At 41.1% G+C, this 18,017-nt stretch overlaps 1 protein-coding gene across 1 annotated transcript in view; it reads right to left on the bottom strand.

The window, feature by feature from the left end:
- Positions 1-16,799, bottom strand: part of LOC110489877 (2-oxoisovalerate dehydrogenase subunit beta, mitochondrial) — a 74,823-nt gene extending 58,024 nt beyond the window's left edge. The window contains exons 1-6 of the mRNA XM_021562836.3: positions 16,354-16,799; positions 8,103-8,180; positions 7,913-7,981; positions 5,348-5,481; positions 1,465-1,620; positions 292-400 (exon numbers count right to left, since the gene is read on the bottom strand). Coding sequence (XP_021418511.1) covers positions 292-400; positions 1,465-1,620; positions 5,348-5,481; positions 7,913-7,981; positions 8,103-8,180; positions 16,354-16,549 — 742 coding nt within the window. The 5' untranslated portion in view covers positions 16,550-16,799. The remainder of the gene's footprint in view (positions 1-291; positions 401-1,464; positions 1,621-5,347; positions 5,482-7,912; positions 7,982-8,102; positions 8,181-16,353) is intronic.
- Positions 16,800-18,017: the final 1,218 nt, after the last annotated feature.

Below are 18,017 nucleotides of genomic sequence, written 5' to 3'. Positions count from 1 at the left end.
GGACAGGACACAGGCCAGGCCAGAGGCTGTCAGCACTTTACGGCCCATTTGGACCAGCTGGTTCACACTTGCGATTGAATCTGTTGAACTCACTCACACTCAGTCCAGAGCCAAGCAGCCAGGACATAGTTTGTTTGCTGTTCTGTTCTGGCACAACAATAACAAGCCATCTGTCACCAAGGAGACAAAAAGGCTGACAGAAGGTCATTGAGAATGCTTGAGGAAACTTGTTGTAAACACACCTCGCCTACAAACACACATCACCTGGGTCAGATGGGCTCTTTCACTCACCCGCTGCTCTGTAGAGGATCTTGGGCTCGAAGAATATGCAGGGGTTCTGATCTGCGATGCACGACAGCAGCAGTCCCTTACACTGGACCGGACCTCTGGGTATTACAACCTGGAGTGATATACATAGTACAATATTACCTTTTCCACACTATATATCGTGCCAACCTGAACTGTACTGGCTCGGACATTTTCTTATAACGTTGTCCTTTTTCAGCACGGTTACAGCAACTATTAAGGCAGTGTACCCAGGACAACAGTACAGCTTTGACTTAGTAGTGCAAACAGGGTGTATCTGTACCAGAACAGACCATACTATTCAATTGATACGCACACAAACAACCCAGATCCAAACGATGTGCAATTGGGTGGAAAGCAGAAGCCGGCTTCCTCTATATCTGAGCAAGACATTTGAGCCTTCTCTCACCCCTTGCAGTGTTTATTACCTTGACCTTTGAAAAAGACAACAGAGGATGTTTACTGAATTGACTATGGCTGTAAAGCGCTAACTGGTGCTGTGGTGCTTGGCTGCGTAGGAGAACTTTAGACTTTTATTCATTTCATGATGGTGTGTGTGTGTGTGTGTGTGTGGGGGGGGGGGTGAATCATATTTGACATTTTTAGCACGCACTCGTTTCCCTCTGAGCGTATGTGCCTTAAATGCCAGCTTAAATCACACACGCTCACAGATCAGCCGGTTGAACCCCAGGTGACAGCACACGGCGTACAGTGAGTCAGGTATTTATTTGAGAGTCTGTATGCTTAATTTCCCTTTCATTTCTATGGATGTAAAGCACAATGCAGCAGCCAGCAGGGTTTGGAAATGAAGGGAGTGGGTGCATGAATAGGTCAACAGCAATTTGAGGTAGACATTTTTCTACCCTCATCAAATCAACAATCCAAACAGTCCAGTAGGTGTTTTAGCAAGGTACATACTCGGAGATCGACTACACCAAAATATATGTAATAAGTGCAGTGAAGTGAAGAGAGAGATTGGCTAACTGATACAAAGAGAAAGATGTGTGTGCCTTAGACCATAAAGACAGGCTCATTAAGGAAGGGGCAAGCAGTGCAGAAGTAAATAGGTTATAAGGTGCTTTAAAAGTACATGTGAGGTGGAGAAGTGAGTGAGTGGAGGATGGGATGGAGGGAGGGAAATAGGGATGACTGTCTAACCTTGATGCCTGGGCAGTGGGCGAAGAAGGCCTCTGGACTCTGGGAATGGTAGAGCGAGCCGTGGCCCACGCAGCCCCACGGCGCCCGGATGGTGAGGTTCCCGCAGTCAAATAGGTTGCCGGAGCGATAGCGGTACTTTGCTGCTTCATTTACAATCTGAGGGCAGACAGACAGAGATACATAAATAATAACAATCACCACTCATCAAGTTGGTCAGTCACAGCTAGACATTCATAACAATACCTCAGTCCCCCATAACAGAAAGACTTGGACCTCACACGATTTTGTAGGCTCGGCCCTAATTTATGCCCAAGGACCAGTACTCTCTTCCCACCTCCGAGGGGCCAAAACTCTCCAACAGAAACCAGAGAATTGACTACTGAAATGTGTGTAAGATACCAAACATGGCTGACAGACAACAACAAAAAGTGTCTTCAGAATAGAACGCTATATGTATGATCTCTATGGTTACTTGCAGTTGTTCAGAGTGAACTCTGTCGACACTGTATAAAATTGTACTACCCAGCTGTCGTGTCTTTACTATCATTAAACTGAAGACTTCGTTTTTATCAAAGATTCTCTGTAATTCTCTGAATAATCATGTAACTGTAATTAACTAGGAAGTTGGGGCACCAAGGAAAGTATTCAGATTACAAAGTTATAATTTCCCAATATAACCATTCAGATATTTTCATATCTGATCAATGGTCTTCTGATTAATGATTTATTTATTTTACCTCACGTTAGTCTCATTCCAAACGTCGTAAATTGTTGGTTATCTGCACGAACCTAGTCTTCACTATGAGTCATCCATACATCAATTGTCTTAAATCATTTATTACCAACTAAGTAATTCACAGAAATGCATAAACAAACAGTAAATATGGTTACATGAAATTATAGAATGTGCCCTAGTGGGCTGACCCGGCATGGCGGCTTGTTTGACAAAAGGGGAGTGGGGGTTTTACCAAGAAGTCACTACAGAGTTAATTATAACATTTAAAATGCTAATCCTTTACACATGAACGCCCACTCATTTGGGAAAAATTGCAATCAATATATATATTTATGCTCAGTGTGTCTTAATCGCTGGTGAAAAGTCTTTATTTTGTAGAATTGTCCGTCTCTCTCCCTCTCTCTCTCTGTCTTGGTTAGAGGGGATAGTTCAAAGTGACATTCGTTATAGAATGGATGTTTCGGCGGTTGTTGTTCTTCGCGTTCAATGATACCGAATTCCTAGCTGTAGACTAGTAATTAGTATCAAAGACTTGTTCTTATTCTGTCGGTATCGATAGTCTAAGAGTTTAACCACGTGGTATGGTTAAAAGATTCTACAACCTTTAGCCATCTCGTAATTGAGGTAAGCTTGGTCCCGTGATAATTTCTCAAAGTTGGGTTTTATTCGGAATGGCAGAAAAGGGTTGTCCCAGGAGGTCTGAGCCTAACTGGGCTCAGGGGCGGTCCTCTGATTTAGTTCAAATCAAAAGGGAATTGTATTTTTATTCATTAAACATTCCACAATTACACAATTATACAAACCGTACCATACTCACTCATTAATCTTATACAACAATTAGATGTAAACCTCATATCTGAGGCTATTATATAAACAGCGTTATGGTAATGTGGCCACACAGTCACCGTCACTCTCCAAGTTGTGCCAAACGAACCAGTTCGTAGCTGGTTTCTTCACCGATCTTTTACACTTTCTCTGGAACATGAAATTTGTTCGTACCTCAAGTTCTGTGAGGTGGAAGGATTTCCTTTGTCTCCATGAAAATCTACTCTCTATAACTGTGTGTCCATGAGGCAAGGTTTTCCTTAGGAATTTACGACCTCACTCTGCCCACAGCAGTCTGGTTGTAGAAGCAGAGAGCGGGGGATGGTGCTCGCTGTACTCAGAGGGCAACGTCATGACACAGCCCACCCCCTCAGGTCATCACACATAGAAGTGACCCGCTTCCTAGAGGATTTTGGCTGGTTAGTTTTACTACCTTTGGTTTAGTCTGTGGATTGGGCAACAACTGGATTTTAAATATATCTGGTATAAATGGGATGAAGGTCAGTTCTCACTCTTCTTCTGTATCCTGCCCATTGAATAAGGTTGTAGAGACATTTTTAAATTTGTGAGCTACCCAGGCCCATGCCCTGAGTAGGTCTGATGAGTTCATAGTTTGGCCGGGTGGCCAGCTCTAGGAAGAGTCTTGGTGGTTCCATACTTCTTCCATTTAAGAATGATGGAGGCCACTGTGTTCTTTGGGACCTTCAATGCTGCAGAACGTTTTTGGTACCCTTTCCCAGAAAGCTCGGAGCTCTACGGACAATTCCTTCGACCTCATGGCTTGGTTATTGCTCTGACATATATTGTAAAAACTTTGGGACCTTATATAGACGGGTGTGTGCCTTTCCAAATCATATCCAATCAATTGAATTTAACACAGGTGGCCTCCAATCAAGTTGATAAAATATCTCAAGGATGATCAATGGAAACAGGGTGCATTTGAGTCTCACAGCAAAATGGTCTGAATACTTGTAAATAAGGTATGCTTTTTTTATATACATTTTCAAAACATTCTAAACCTGTTTTCGCTTTGTCATTATGGGGTAGTGTGTGTAGATTGATGAGGGAAAAAAATAGTTGATACATTTTATAATAAGGCTGTAACGTAACAAAATGTTCAAAAAGTGAAGGGGTCTGAAAACTTTCAGAATGCAATGTAAATACTTATATAGAATATTACCACGCTACAATTTACCTTTCCCACCACAAAAAAACTATTGAAGACCACAGCTTCTGAGGGGTATTTTAAGTCTGTGGTTAATATATTCAAGCATACTTCATTCTTGTCAATACATTCTGACTATCATATAAAACACGTGAATAACTCCAAGTCCCTAGGAACCTGATTTCAGAACCATTTCCCCCCCTATGTATTCACAGTTGACAGAACCTGACCCTTCTACTGGTGGTATCCAAGGCTCTATTTCATCTAATATTCAGGTAAACAATTCTTTCTTGATTTTATGCATCTCTGGGGGCCATGTTGGATTCCCTCGTTTTAATTGAGAGTACAGAGAGAGTAGTGTGTGTGTGTGTGTGTGTGTGTGAGTGATTCAACGCGCCTGGCGCTATGTGTATGCCATTTTACTCTGTAGCAATATGGCAGCAGTCTGAAATATCTCATCATTATCAACATTCAGCGGTTTTTCGGTTGCCTTGACAAGGGAGGGAAACTCATTGGTCTTTGGGATGTGGATATGCTGCCTGGAAACGAGTGCCAGCATAACAGACAATGCCAGATAGTGAACCCGCGCACGATTTCCAGGTCAGTGCATTAAAGCCCCATTGCTATCTTCTGAGGTAGACTCACTACCCTAGTATTATCTTTGAGCAAATTTTTACAGTGAGGGAGGCATAGTTCGGGCAGATTTCCAGTGTCAATTTCCTGTCTTTCAAACATCAGCTGTGCTATTTGGAGTGGAAATGCGTCAGCAGATAGTGTTAAAAGCTAGTGTGTGGTTGGCATCTGGCCAAATTGCACCTCAATTATAATGTTTTGCTTTTTTGACAGCGTTTGATTACAACTTGATTGTGTGGAAGCCTAATCACTTATGAGCAGAGAACTCACTAGGGAAAATATTATATTTACACTAATTACACAAGATTGACATGGATGCAGATGAGGCAGGTGTTTGTTGGTGGGTGAAAACATATGCATGAATGAAGCAGAAGTGGGAAATGGATCCCAGTAGTCCCCGATCAAATCTGTTCCCGTCACACAAGAGGCTGGGCTATGACAATAACAAATAAAACCATCTGCGTAAGCAAACAAGTGACTGAGAAATTACACTTCATGCACAGCGCGCAGTCAGACTGGCTCACCTGGTCGAAGGCAGGGTAAATGTAGTCAGCAAACTGGATCTCAGCGATGGCCGTGGCACCGGCAACTGCCGCACCGATTCCAAATCCCACAATGCCTTGCTCACACAGAGGAGTGTTGAAGACACGGTCTTTACCTGGAGAGAGAAAGAGGGTTACTCAGTTATCTACCAAGGGGGCTGATGACAACAAATAACAGCACACCCATATCAACCAAAGGAAAAAGAGTTAATGCTCTGCATTGCTGACTAATCACTTCCAAAACATCCACTCATTCCTTTTCAATTAGGGATGAAATCCAAGCAAAATACAGTGTAATAGGACAATGATGGATGACAAGGTTTGTCAGTCACTCCCCTACCCAACACTTGCTTCATAAGTGTGTTAATTAATTGCAGCGTCTCCTTAAAATAGCATCCGGACTTAAAATAAGTGACATTCAGAGAGAGAGATGACTCCACCTCAACTGGAGCAAATTAGGCTGTGATGCACTAAAAAGCCCTAGTCTGAATAATAAACAAAAACTATTTTTCCATCCTGCACTCTATAATCTTGACCGGGAGCCGCAGGACTGGGGCTCTACATTTTGGGAGGAATGTTATTTTGGTTCCTTTGCTTTGTTTAATTGCCAAGAAGCAAGCATTTTCTTTCATTGGTCCCTCCAAACCTCTTTTCTGTCCTTACCGCAAGTGCCCACTTCTCACCAAAAACCGGACACCATTAGAGCCCTACAAGCCCTCAGAAATGAAGAATTAGGCCAACCTGTCAGTCCAATCAGAATCCTGTGTACTTGTAAAACACAGCCAGAGTATACAACAAATAAATCTGGCGGTCAATGAGTGACACAGTGAGCTCCAAATGTGTTGGGGACAGTGAGAATGCTTTGTCGTCGTTTTGGCTCTGTAATCCAGAACTTTGTATTTGAAATGATACAATGACTATGGTGTTAAAGTGCATACGGTATCTTCATCCATATCGGGTGAACCGTTTAAAAATGACAGTGCTTTTTACAGTCTCCCTATTTTAGGGGACCACAAGTTCACTTGTGTATTAAAGTAGTCAAAAGTTTAGTATTTGATCCTATATTCCAACCATTACATCACAGCGTGACTCTACAAACTTGATGGATGCATTTTCTGTTTGTTTTTGGTTGTGTTACAGGTGATGTATTGTGTCATTTTGGAGTCACTTCTACATGAATGTGGATGCTACCATGATTACAGATAGTCCTGAATGAATCGAATAATGATGAGTGACAATGTTAGACGCACAAATATCATACCCTCAAGACACGCTAACCTCTGACCATTACGATAAGAGGGGAGGTTAGCATTTTTTCACTCAATGTGGAAGTGTTCATAAACATTCTATTCTTATTTACAATAAAAGTGACTCCAAAATGACATAATACATTACTTACCATTCATGTCATTTGGGCACAAACTAATCTGAAACACGATCAAAACATACAGCAAATGCATCCAACAAGTTTGTGGAGTCACAGGCCTGATTTAAACATTGCGTGCTAGGAATATGGGATCAAATACTAAACTTTTGACGACTTTAATACACATAAGTGAATTTGTCCCAATACTTTTGGAGCTCACATTTGATGAATATGCACTGCACTTGCACATGTTTGAGGCATCTATTAGCTAGTCATTCATGATTCTCATTTTCATTTAGGAGAAATAGAAAGACCGAGGTCGAAGTGGCTAGTCGTTTACAGGTGAACGGCGCAGGAGACACTTCCTGTGCGCACGCTACTCAGTGGAGGAGTAATGCACCACTGGGGTGAATGAGTCAGTCAGCCACACAAATAGAGATCAGGATACTTCCCATAAACCTGCATGTAGTATAATGGTAGAGAGAGGGGGATAATAAAAAATAAAAAAATCCCTCTCCGCCATCTACCTCCCTTAGACGAGATTAAAAATAATGATCCCTAGCAGAAGGTCAACACATCTGACGTCAATGACAACAAAAGACAGCAGAGAGGGAGACGTGCATTGGCTTTTCCAAAACCTAATCATACATTTCCACCTAGCCAGGGGTGAATCACGACTGGTTTCCACATTATGGAGTTGAGGGTAAAGAATTCTACATTATGAGGAGGCAGCACACAAAAGATATAATGGCCATTTCAAAACCCACACATTTGTAGCAGCAGTACACCCGCACAAGTCAATCCATCATTTCATATTAGGATAATAAGAGAAGGAATACAACTGTGCAATGAATAGCCTAACAGTATGCATGGGCATAGCTGACAAAAATGATTACTACTATATGAAAAAAAAAGTTTCTGTAGAAATGAGTCTCCTTGCCATCAACAATTGTAAGCAAGCACAGCTGTGTCAGGACTATCACACACACATACAAAGTAACGCACACAATTTTGGAGTTTTGACCAACACACACACACACACTAGGAGTTTTGACCAACAAGGGCATGAAAATGATCCTCGGCTGCCATCTGGTGGCATCACAATGTCATTAACATTAATCAGCACAAACATACTGATTTATTTGTCTAAAATGGTAAGGGGAAACGATTCGGCCTCTTACCATATTTGTCTCGGAGACCCACGGTGCAACGAAATACTCCACCAAAGGCGACATCCTCCCCAAAGATGACTGAAGCACAGATACATCTCATTGATTGACACAGTAATACATAAACCTAATATTTCTAAATTGCATGTCTTTCAAGATATTGATGAATACATGAAAGGACTACCCAGACCAGTTTAATTACCTGCGGTGGGGTCGCTGGCGAGAGTGTTGTCCAAGGCACTGGTCACAGACTGAAATAAATTCATCTTTGTAGTGGGGCCTACAAGAAGTTGGGAGAATTTTATTGAACGATTAAAGTGCAAACAGAAACGATTTGAATTCCATATTTTTGAAATATACATACATACATACACACATATACACACACACACACACACACACGAGAGAATTTGTAATGTACCGATGGAATCGCTTAATTCATAAATTGAAGTTGTATTTAATTTGAAACATAATGAATATTGCATTCAGATTTCAAATTAGGTTAATATTAAAATTCTATATTTATATAATCAGTTTCAATATGGTAAATATCGCATTCATTGTGTGTGTACCAAGTTCAAACTATAATTTCCATTTTTACCAAAGGTTTATATATTCAACTTCTCAAGACGCATTTCAAGATTCTACTCTGACCTTTTTACAAGGAATACATGAGTGCCTAAGTTGAAAAATGCAGGCACACAAAAAGGTATTTAGGAGAACAATGAAAAATACATTCTAGCCGCACTGGCACTCCCTACATTTTTACATCAGGATGCACAGCAAAATATTTGGCACACATGCGAGTAACCATGTCGCACTTCAGCATTCAGATTGGTTATTTTAAATTAATTTGGAGAACTGAATTTACAGAGACAACATTCTGGTACTTTGCCAGCAAAGAATGCTAGAAGAGAACAGACAGAATCAAACGCTGTGTTAAACAGGTTTCTGGCAGTTTCTGAAGCCAATGTTGCCAATTATTTTAAATGATTACTTAATTGGCAAAGTGAGCAAACTTAGGCAGGAAATGCCAACAACGAACAGTGAGCCATCATACTCATACATAAAAATAAATATTGAAAGAAAAGCAATGTAAGTCGGAATTTTAGTAAAGTTAGTGTGGGAGAGGTGGAGACAATATTGTTATCGATCAATAATGACAAACCTGGCATTGACAACTTTGATGGAAATATGCAGAGGATGGAAATATGCAGAGGATGGTAGCACACTCTACAGCCACTCCTGTGTCATATCTTTAAATCGAAACCAAGAGGAAAGTCTTTGTCCTCAGGCCTGGAGGGAAGCCAAAGTCATTCCGCAACCCAAGAGTGTTAAAGTGGCCTTTTCTGGCAGCCCTATCAGCTTGCTACCAACTCTCAGCAAACTGGTGGAAAACATTGTGTTTGACCAAATACAATTCCATTTAACAACAGACTTTCAGCATGCTTATAGAGAAAGGCACTCAACATGTGCTGCACTGACAAATGACTGAAGATTGGTTTGTTTGAAAGAAATGTACAATAGGAAGATTGTGGGAGCTGTACTGTTCGATACATTTGAAGTCAGAATTTACATACATCTTAGCCAAATACATGTAAACAAAGTTTTTCACAATTCCTGACATTTAATCCTAGTAAAAAGTCCCCGTCTTAGGTCAGTTAGGATCACCACTTTATTTTAAGAATGTGAAATGGCAGAATAGGAGAGAATGATATATTTCAGCTTTTATTCCTTTCATCACATTCCCAGTTGGTCAGAAGTTTACAAACACACAATTAATATTTGGTAGCATTGCCTTTAAATTGCTTAACTTGGGTCAAACGTTCCGGGTAGCCTTCCACAAGCTTCCCACAATAAGTTGGGTGAATTTTGGCCCATTCCACCTGACAGAGCTGGTGTAACTGAGTCAGGTTTGTAGGCCTCCTTGCTCGCACACGCTTTTTCAGTTCTGCCCACATATTTTCTATAGGATTGAGGTCAGGGCTTTGTGTTGGCCACTCCAATACCTTGACTTTGTTTTCCTTAAGCCATTTTGCCACAACTTTGGAAGTATGCTTGGGGTCATTGTCCATTTGGAAAACCCATTTTCGACCAAGATTTAACTTCCTGACTGATGTCTTGAGATGTTGCTTCAATCTATTTACAAAATTTCCCCACTCATGACGCCATCTATTTTGTGAAGTGCACCAGTCCCTACAGTAGCAAAGCAACCCCACAACATGATGCTGCCACCCCCGTGCTTCACGGTTGGGATGGTGTTATTCGGCTTGCCAGCGTCCCCCTTTTTCCTCCAATCATAACAATGGTCATTATGGACGAACAGTTCTATTTTTGTTTCATCAGACCAGAGGACATTTCTCCAAGAAGTACAATCTTTGTCCCCATGTGCAGTTGCAAATCGTAGTCTGGCTTTTTTATGGCGGTTTTAGAGCAGTGGCTTCTTCCTTGCTGTGCGGCCTTTCAGGTTATGTCGACACAAGACTCGTTTTACTGTGGATATAGATACCTTTTGTACCCGTTTCCCGTAATCTCTAGGAGACAGAACATGTCTCCTTCCTGAGAGGGAAGACAGCTGTGTGGTCCCATGATGTTTATACTTGCGTACTATTGTTTGTACAGATGAAGGTGGTACCTTCAGGCGTTTGGAAATTGCTCCCAAGGATGAACCAGACTTGTGGAGGTCCACAATTTTGTTCTGAGGTCTTGCCTGATTTCTTTTGATTTCCCCATGATGTCAAGCAAAGAGGAACTGCATTTGAAGGTAGGCCTTGAAATACATCCACAGGTACACCTGCAAATGACTCAAATTATGTAAATTAGAAGCTTCTAAAGCCGGGACATCATTTTCTGGAATTTTCCAAGCTGTTTAAAGGCACAGTCAACTTCGTGTATGTAAACTTCTGACCACTGGAATTGTGATAGTGAATTAGAAGTGAAATAATCTGTCTGTAAACAACTGGTGGAAAAATGACTTGTGTCATACACACACCTTTTTGGTTACTACATGATTCCATGTGTTATTTCATAGTTTTGATGTCTTGAATATTATTCCACAATGTAGAAAAGAGTCCAAATAAAGAGAAACCCTTGAATGAATAGGTGTGTCCCAACTTTTAACTGGTACTGTATGTGTTATGGCTTTTCAGAGCTTTTTTCAAATGGAAGCTTCTCTAATGTCAAACATGTAAAGTGTGGTGTACCGTAGGGCAGCACTCGAGGCCCTCTACACTTTCTATTTTTAGCAATGACCTGCCACTGGCATTAATCAAAGCATGTGTGTCCATGTATGCTGCTGACTCAACCATATAGGCATCAGCAACCCCAGCTAATGAAGCCACTGAAACCCTTAAAGAGTTGCAGTCTGTTTTAGAATGGGTGGCCAGAAATAAACTGGTCCTGAACAGCTCTAAAATTAAGAGCATTATATTTAAGTTCTAGACCTCAGCTGAATCTGGTAATGAATGGTGTGACTGTTGAACAAGTTAAGGAGACTAAATTACTTGGTGTTACCTTCGATTGTAAACTGTAATGGTCAAAACATAGATTCAAAGGATGTAAAGATGGGGCGAGGTCTGTTCGTAATAAAGAGATGCTTTGATTTGTTTTGACACCACACTACACAATGCAATTCCTGCAGGCTCTAGTTTTATCTTGATTATTGTCCAGTCATATGGTCAAGTGCTGCAAAGAAAGAAATGGTTAAGCTGCAACTGGCACGTCTTGCGCTTCATTGTAATCAGAGGGCTAATATTAATACTATGCTTACCAGTCTCGCTTGGCTAAGAGTTGAGGAAAGACTGACTTCTTGTTGTTTCTTTAAGAAACATTGTGTTGGAAAATCCTAATTGTTTGCATAGTCAACTTACACACACTTACCCCACCAGACATGCCACCAAGGATATTTTTGCGGTCCCCAGGTCCAGAACAAATTCAAGGAAACGTACACAGCCATGAAGGCATGGAACTCCCATCTTAAATAGCGCAAGTGAATAATAAACCTGGTCTAAAAAATATATAATAAACAAACAAACAACTCACGGCACAATGCCTCTCCCTCATGTGACCTACTTGTTGGTATGTACTGACATGCATGTGTAACAGATAGATACACACACAATGTTTTAAAATGTAAATTGTATAGTATTTTTCGTTGTGTCGAACCCCCGTAAGACTTGTTGTTGCCATTGGTGTCGGCTAATGGTGATCCTAATAAATCAAATAAAAATGTTGAATTTATTTTCTTCCTATGAACTTCACTAGCGTTTGAACCGCTTGGGCTATAAGCTACTATGACCCTATTCCTGAAACTTTAGACACACTGGAACATGGTTGTGCCTTCTGCATTATGGTCACAGAATGGGCAGGACACGTTATATATACACACGTTATATGTGACAAGAAATGCTATTTGGCTCCGATAACCATTTCTCACGTCATCTGACCATAGCACCAATTCCAATCCAAGTGCCAATGCAGTTTATCAAACTCTAGGCGTTTATGATATGGATGATATGAAAATATAGCTTTTTGGCCACGCACACCAGTTGTGGGTTTGGGGTCGAAATAAGGATGCATAAGCAGAAAATAACCCTATACCGACTGTAAAGTATGGTGGTTGATCTGATTTTAATGGGGCCATTTTGTTTCCACTGGTCCTGGGGCCCTTGTTAAGGTCAACGGCATCATGAACTTTAACCAGTACCCTAATATTTTTGCCAAAAAAACTGGTTGCCTCTGCAAGGAGGCTGAAACTTGGCCGGAGGTGGATCTTCCAGCAAATCAATAACCCCAAGTCACCCAAAATCCAAATAAATTGTTAATTGACCTCAAAAATCTACATTTTGCAATGGCCATGAAAGAATATCAAGGATCTGGAAATATTATGCATGGAGTTCTCCAGTCTCATTAAAATATACATGTTTTTTTTTGCATACAATAAAACATATGATTTGCATTATTTATTTTAGACAATATTTTTTTGCTCATCTTGATTAAGGGTGCCAATAATTTTGTACATGACTGACTGGATTCAAACTCAAGCCTACTGCACAACAACACTTTCTTTGGCAAACAGAAGCAGAAGGTTCTGTGTACTCCAATGAGACTGCAACAGAGGTGGATTAGTGATCCATGCATGTGATGTGCAACATTATTGCCTTTGACCTGAAGACGTATTAGTTTGACTGATGGGGTTCTAACTCAGGTCTCCTGCGCACCACACAATGCAACTTTTCTGGTCTCTAACAAGTTACTCATCACGAAAGCGTCGCAAGTCACAGAACCAAAGCCTAGGCCTTAGCTCCGCAGGCTAACAAAGTCTTAACCCAGACAGTCACGTTACCCTTATAATATGTGCCCTTGCCAGAGACATGAAACTAAAGGTGTCCGCATACTTCAGTTTGGCTGGAAACAAGTCATCCCTCGTTGAATGGCAACAGACTTTACTGAAGAATCCTTACTGTTTCCTGCAGTAAAATTACTTAGTGCCCCGATGGGTGGAATGTTCATATTTTTCATAATTTCATTTTTTTTTGGGGGGGGGGGGGGGGGTTGCAGAAAATCTGATGTTTCTATGTCAAACAGTTTCTTTATAATTTAGTCCTCTGTGATGTATAAAAGTGTAATATTGGGATACAAACTCAAAATTGAATACATTTCAACTCTATCGGACATGGTACTGGTGTCTTTTTTTTAAAAAGAACATTACCATGTGTGTAAGGTCTATACTTTTGTTTCAATGTAGATTTGTTTAAGACGACCAATAAAACACTGAGTGACCCTGATTGCAGTAAAATGAATAACCTGATGGGACGCCACACTTCAAATGTTTTGTATATTTTATTTTAAGGGCAGACATGTCTGAGGCAGAGGTCCCGAGCTCAACTTTCGATATAAGCTGAATTAGGGGGAAGCGGTACTCATGAAGCAATCAGTGTGTCATCCTTTACATTACCTTCCTCATCTCATCCCTATGGGCTTTAGCGAAGAGGGCTAACAGTCTTGTAACATCCAGGAACTATTTCTTTCAATCTTTTACCCAGACTTCAGCGGAAATGTAGAGAAGCATATTCAGTTTCTTTAAAATGTAAAAAAATAACCACCTGTCAGGAAGATACTACACTGAGCAAAAATCTAAACGCAAAATGTAAAAATGTTAGTTGATATAAATGCATATATGCACAAAAAGCTTAGTTCACTCAAATTTTGTGCAGACATGTGCTTACATCTCTGTCAGAGAGCATTTCTCCTTTGCCAAGATAATCCAAAACCGCAGGCTAAGGTTAAATCTAGACTTGGTTTCCTCAATCGAAATTGCTCCTCTTTCACCCAAGCTGCCAAACTAACTCTGATTCAGATGACCACCCTACCCATGCTAGATTACGGAGACGTAATTTATAGATCGGCAGGTAAGGGTGCTCTAGAGCGGCTAGATGTTCTTTACCATTCAGCCATCGGATTTGCCACCAATGCTCCTTATCGGACACATCACTGCCCTCTATACTCCTCATTTCTGTATACCTGTCACAGGACCCACTGGTTGATGCTTATTTATAAAACCTGCTTATGCCTCACTCCCCACCCTTATCTGATATACCTACAGCAGCCCCTGTCCTCCACATACAACACCCGTTCTGCCAGTCACATTCTGCTAAAAGGTCCCCAAAGCACACACATCCCTCATCGAGAGCAACATTAATTCCCGCACTTTGGCTCTTTTCAGTTCACTGCAGCTAGCGAATGGAACGTACTGCAAAAAAACTCACTGGACCGTTTTCTCTCTTAATTCAAAGAATCAAATCATGGACAGTCTTACTGACAGTTGTGGATGCTTTTTGTCATGTGTGTTTTGTCCTATATTTTAATCCCAGCCCCCGTCTGCGCAGGAGGCCTTTTGACTTTTGTTAGGCCGTCATTGAAAATAAAAATATGTTCTTAACTGACTAGCCTAGTTTAAAAAAAATGTTTTTATTTAAAGGTGACCTACTTTGAAAGAACGGGAAGTGTTGGCTGTGCACTTGACCAGGCATTCCACATTTAACCATCTAAATATCAAGTTGTTTTTTTGGTTTTATATTCTCAAACTAATAACAGGACGTTTTTAACTCGGGAAAACAAACAATAAAAACGTACACAAACCCTAATCTTTACCTCAGGAATCTTGATTTAATGTTGTCCACGAAGTAGGCTAATTATCTTGACCGCCCCAACAGACACAAATGTTCTGTCAATCCTTGAGATGAACATTAATTCCCGCACTTAGGCTGTTGTTAAATTGTGTGCAGTATCACACAAGGTCTTTATCACTTGACTTGTCATTCAGAAAATCCTTTCCTGAATCAGCTGATGTTATGCGATAATGTCTCCACTTAACGAAAACAATTATGAGTAATTATTGAAAAACCCTGTTAATGACAGTATCAATTTGTTTTTTATTAATCATATTAAAGTACATCTTTATGGTTTGAAGCATAGAATTTTTTGCAATCACATGAACTTCATGTATGTGAGCCTATGAAAACTTCACACTGTAACATTGGGAGATACGAAATGTTACAGTACACTTCTGAGGTCTCCACACAAAAAAAAAGTGAGTCACAGCAATATCCAGGAATTTCCCAGGATCAATGTCAATGTATAATTCAATTGTAAAATGCATAGTATATGATAACAGCAAACAGTATCAAAATCACATTTTATGTCACATGCACCTTAGTGAAATGCTTACTTACAAGCCCTTAACCAACAATGCAGTTAAGGAAAATATAAGTAAAAAAAATAAGAAACAAAAGTAACAAATAACTAAAGAGCAGCAGTAAAATAGTGAGGCTATATACAGGGAGTACCGTTACAGAGTCAATGTGTGGGTCGCCGGTTAGTTGAGGTAAATATGTGCATGTTGGTAGATGTATCATACATGTAGGAAAGAAAAAGTTGTGTTTTATGTCACTCGATTTTAGCCAAATCTGAAGACTCCAAAGCACGAGAAAGGGTTTAAAGCTGTTATAGCTGTTGATTCAACTCATGAATTAGCTGTATTGAATATGTATATGTTCCCCCTTCATATATTACTGTATTCACATGAATAAAAAAATAAAAAAGGAAATTATTATGAATTACTTTCTAGCAGCTCCAAACAGCTGTCCACTGCCAGAAATGCTCACTGATACCCTTGAAAGAGCCATGTGACGGCCATCTACATCTGCCAAACAGAAGTATGGGCATGCAACACAGCCAATTTGCCAACGGAAAAAGCAAAGCAGGAATGCAGCTGGAATAACGTTATAACCAACTAGCTAATGTTATCATGTTAGTTAGATAGCTAGCTAACTCATATAGAAACAAATGTACAGACCACGAATTGAAGATATTTTCAAATGATCTTTACCATTTCAGCAAAGATAGTTGGCTGTATGAGAAATTATTTTAGAACGCAAGGGCATTTCACTTACCATACTCTGTGGGGACAGGGTCAGGGTGGTAGGTGAAGTGCGCAGCATTCCTTCTTTGTGTTTTAGTTTTGGATGAGCAATTCGGGGATAACCTCAGCAGTGTGATCCCAAACGAGCTCTGAGCACCGACATTTACATTCGCGATGGAGGCTTTGGAGACTGCACCTCTGAGAAGAAACCGTGCTGCAGCCGCCATTGCTGTTGTGAGTGGACTGAACAGGAAGAAGATAATAATGACAGCGTCCCTTTTTAGTCGAAAGGGGCTGTAGTTGGTTGAAACAGTGGGTGGTGTCAGAGGGTTCAGCCTCTTGTCCAATCGACCCTGAATACTTGAGGGACCTATTTTACCCTGGCCCGCGTTGAAGTGTCCGTCACGTCGTCTGGCGAAAGCGGGTAGGGAGGAGCGCCTCTCAAATCGAACAGTAATCTGCGCCGGTCGGTTGATGTTATCAACAAGGCAGGATGGTATCGTCCAGAAACATACAACATACATTTTCCATAAAATATATGTTTTATGTTTGTTTTATTGGAGGGCAGATAAAGCATTTGTATCAAAAAAGCAATCACTTTGCATGGGAAAACACAGAATCATACTCATTACTACACGTGCTTTTTACATCACTTTTATTCGCCGTCCGACAGAGCGGGCAACCGATTCTAGCCCGAAGTCAACAATCAACTTTCAGCCGGTGCAAAACACGCCAGTCGGGCGCCCGGGCAAAATTAATCGAACATCCACCTTGACTTTTGTCACGTTCGACATTGCAGCCAATTTTAAAAGCGAGTCGAGACTGACTGATCTACAAATCACCGTGCATCCTAAATAACAACTCAATAGTCTTTGTAGATCAGTAAGTCAGTCACAATTTAACAATGATACATCATGGTTTTGACGCTCTCGAACACAGCCTTTGACTAAGGTAATGAAGTTGTGCCAAAGATTATGGATATACTGACAAGATAGTCTCTCCGCCCTGGCACAGGGAATCGTTGTCCACCAAAGTGCACGGCGGGCTGTCTAGCTTCCGCTCATCCTTTCTTTGGATTGGTGGATACATCTCATTACTGTAAATCTGTTTTTGAATATTCGATGTAAAAGTGATGTAAAGTGATGTAATAAGCACGAGGGTTGTTGACGTCACCCACCTGTATTCAATGGATAGAGATGCTCCCAACTAATTTAACGAAATGCATAACCATCTCGAGACAACTCCCTTATAGTGTTTTTTCTCTCAAAGTTGCCGTGCTGGGCCTCCTGGGTGGCGCAGTGGTTAAGGGCGCTGTGCCACCAGAGACTCTGGGTTCGCGCCCAGGCTCTGTCGTAACCGACCGGGAGGTCCGTGGGGCGACGCATAATTGGCATAGCGTCGTCCGGGTTAGGGACGGCTTGGCCAGTAGGGATATCCTTGTCTCATCGCGCACCAGCGACTCCTGTGGCGGGCCGGGCACAGTGCACGCTAACCAAGGTTGCCAGGTTCTCGGTGTTTCCTCTGACACATTGGTGCGGCTGGCTTCCGGTTTGGATGCGCTTGTGTTAAGAAGCAGTGCGGCTTGGTTGGCAGTTGTGTATCGTCTCTGCCGAGCCCGTACGGGAGTTGTAGCGATGAGACAAGATAGTAGCTACTAACAATTGGATCCCACGAAAAAGGGGGTGAAAAACAAAC

The sequence above is a fragment of the Oncorhynchus mykiss genome, chromosome 2 (genome assembly GCF_057628025.1).
Source record: "Oncorhynchus mykiss isolate SJ-2025 chromosome 2, ASM5762802v1, whole genome shotgun sequence".
Taxonomy (NCBI): Eukaryota; Metazoa; Chordata; class Actinopteri; order Salmoniformes; family Salmonidae; genus Oncorhynchus; species Oncorhynchus mykiss.
Note: the sequence above shows the minus strand (reverse complement) of the source record. Positions and strands in the feature narration are given on the sequence as shown.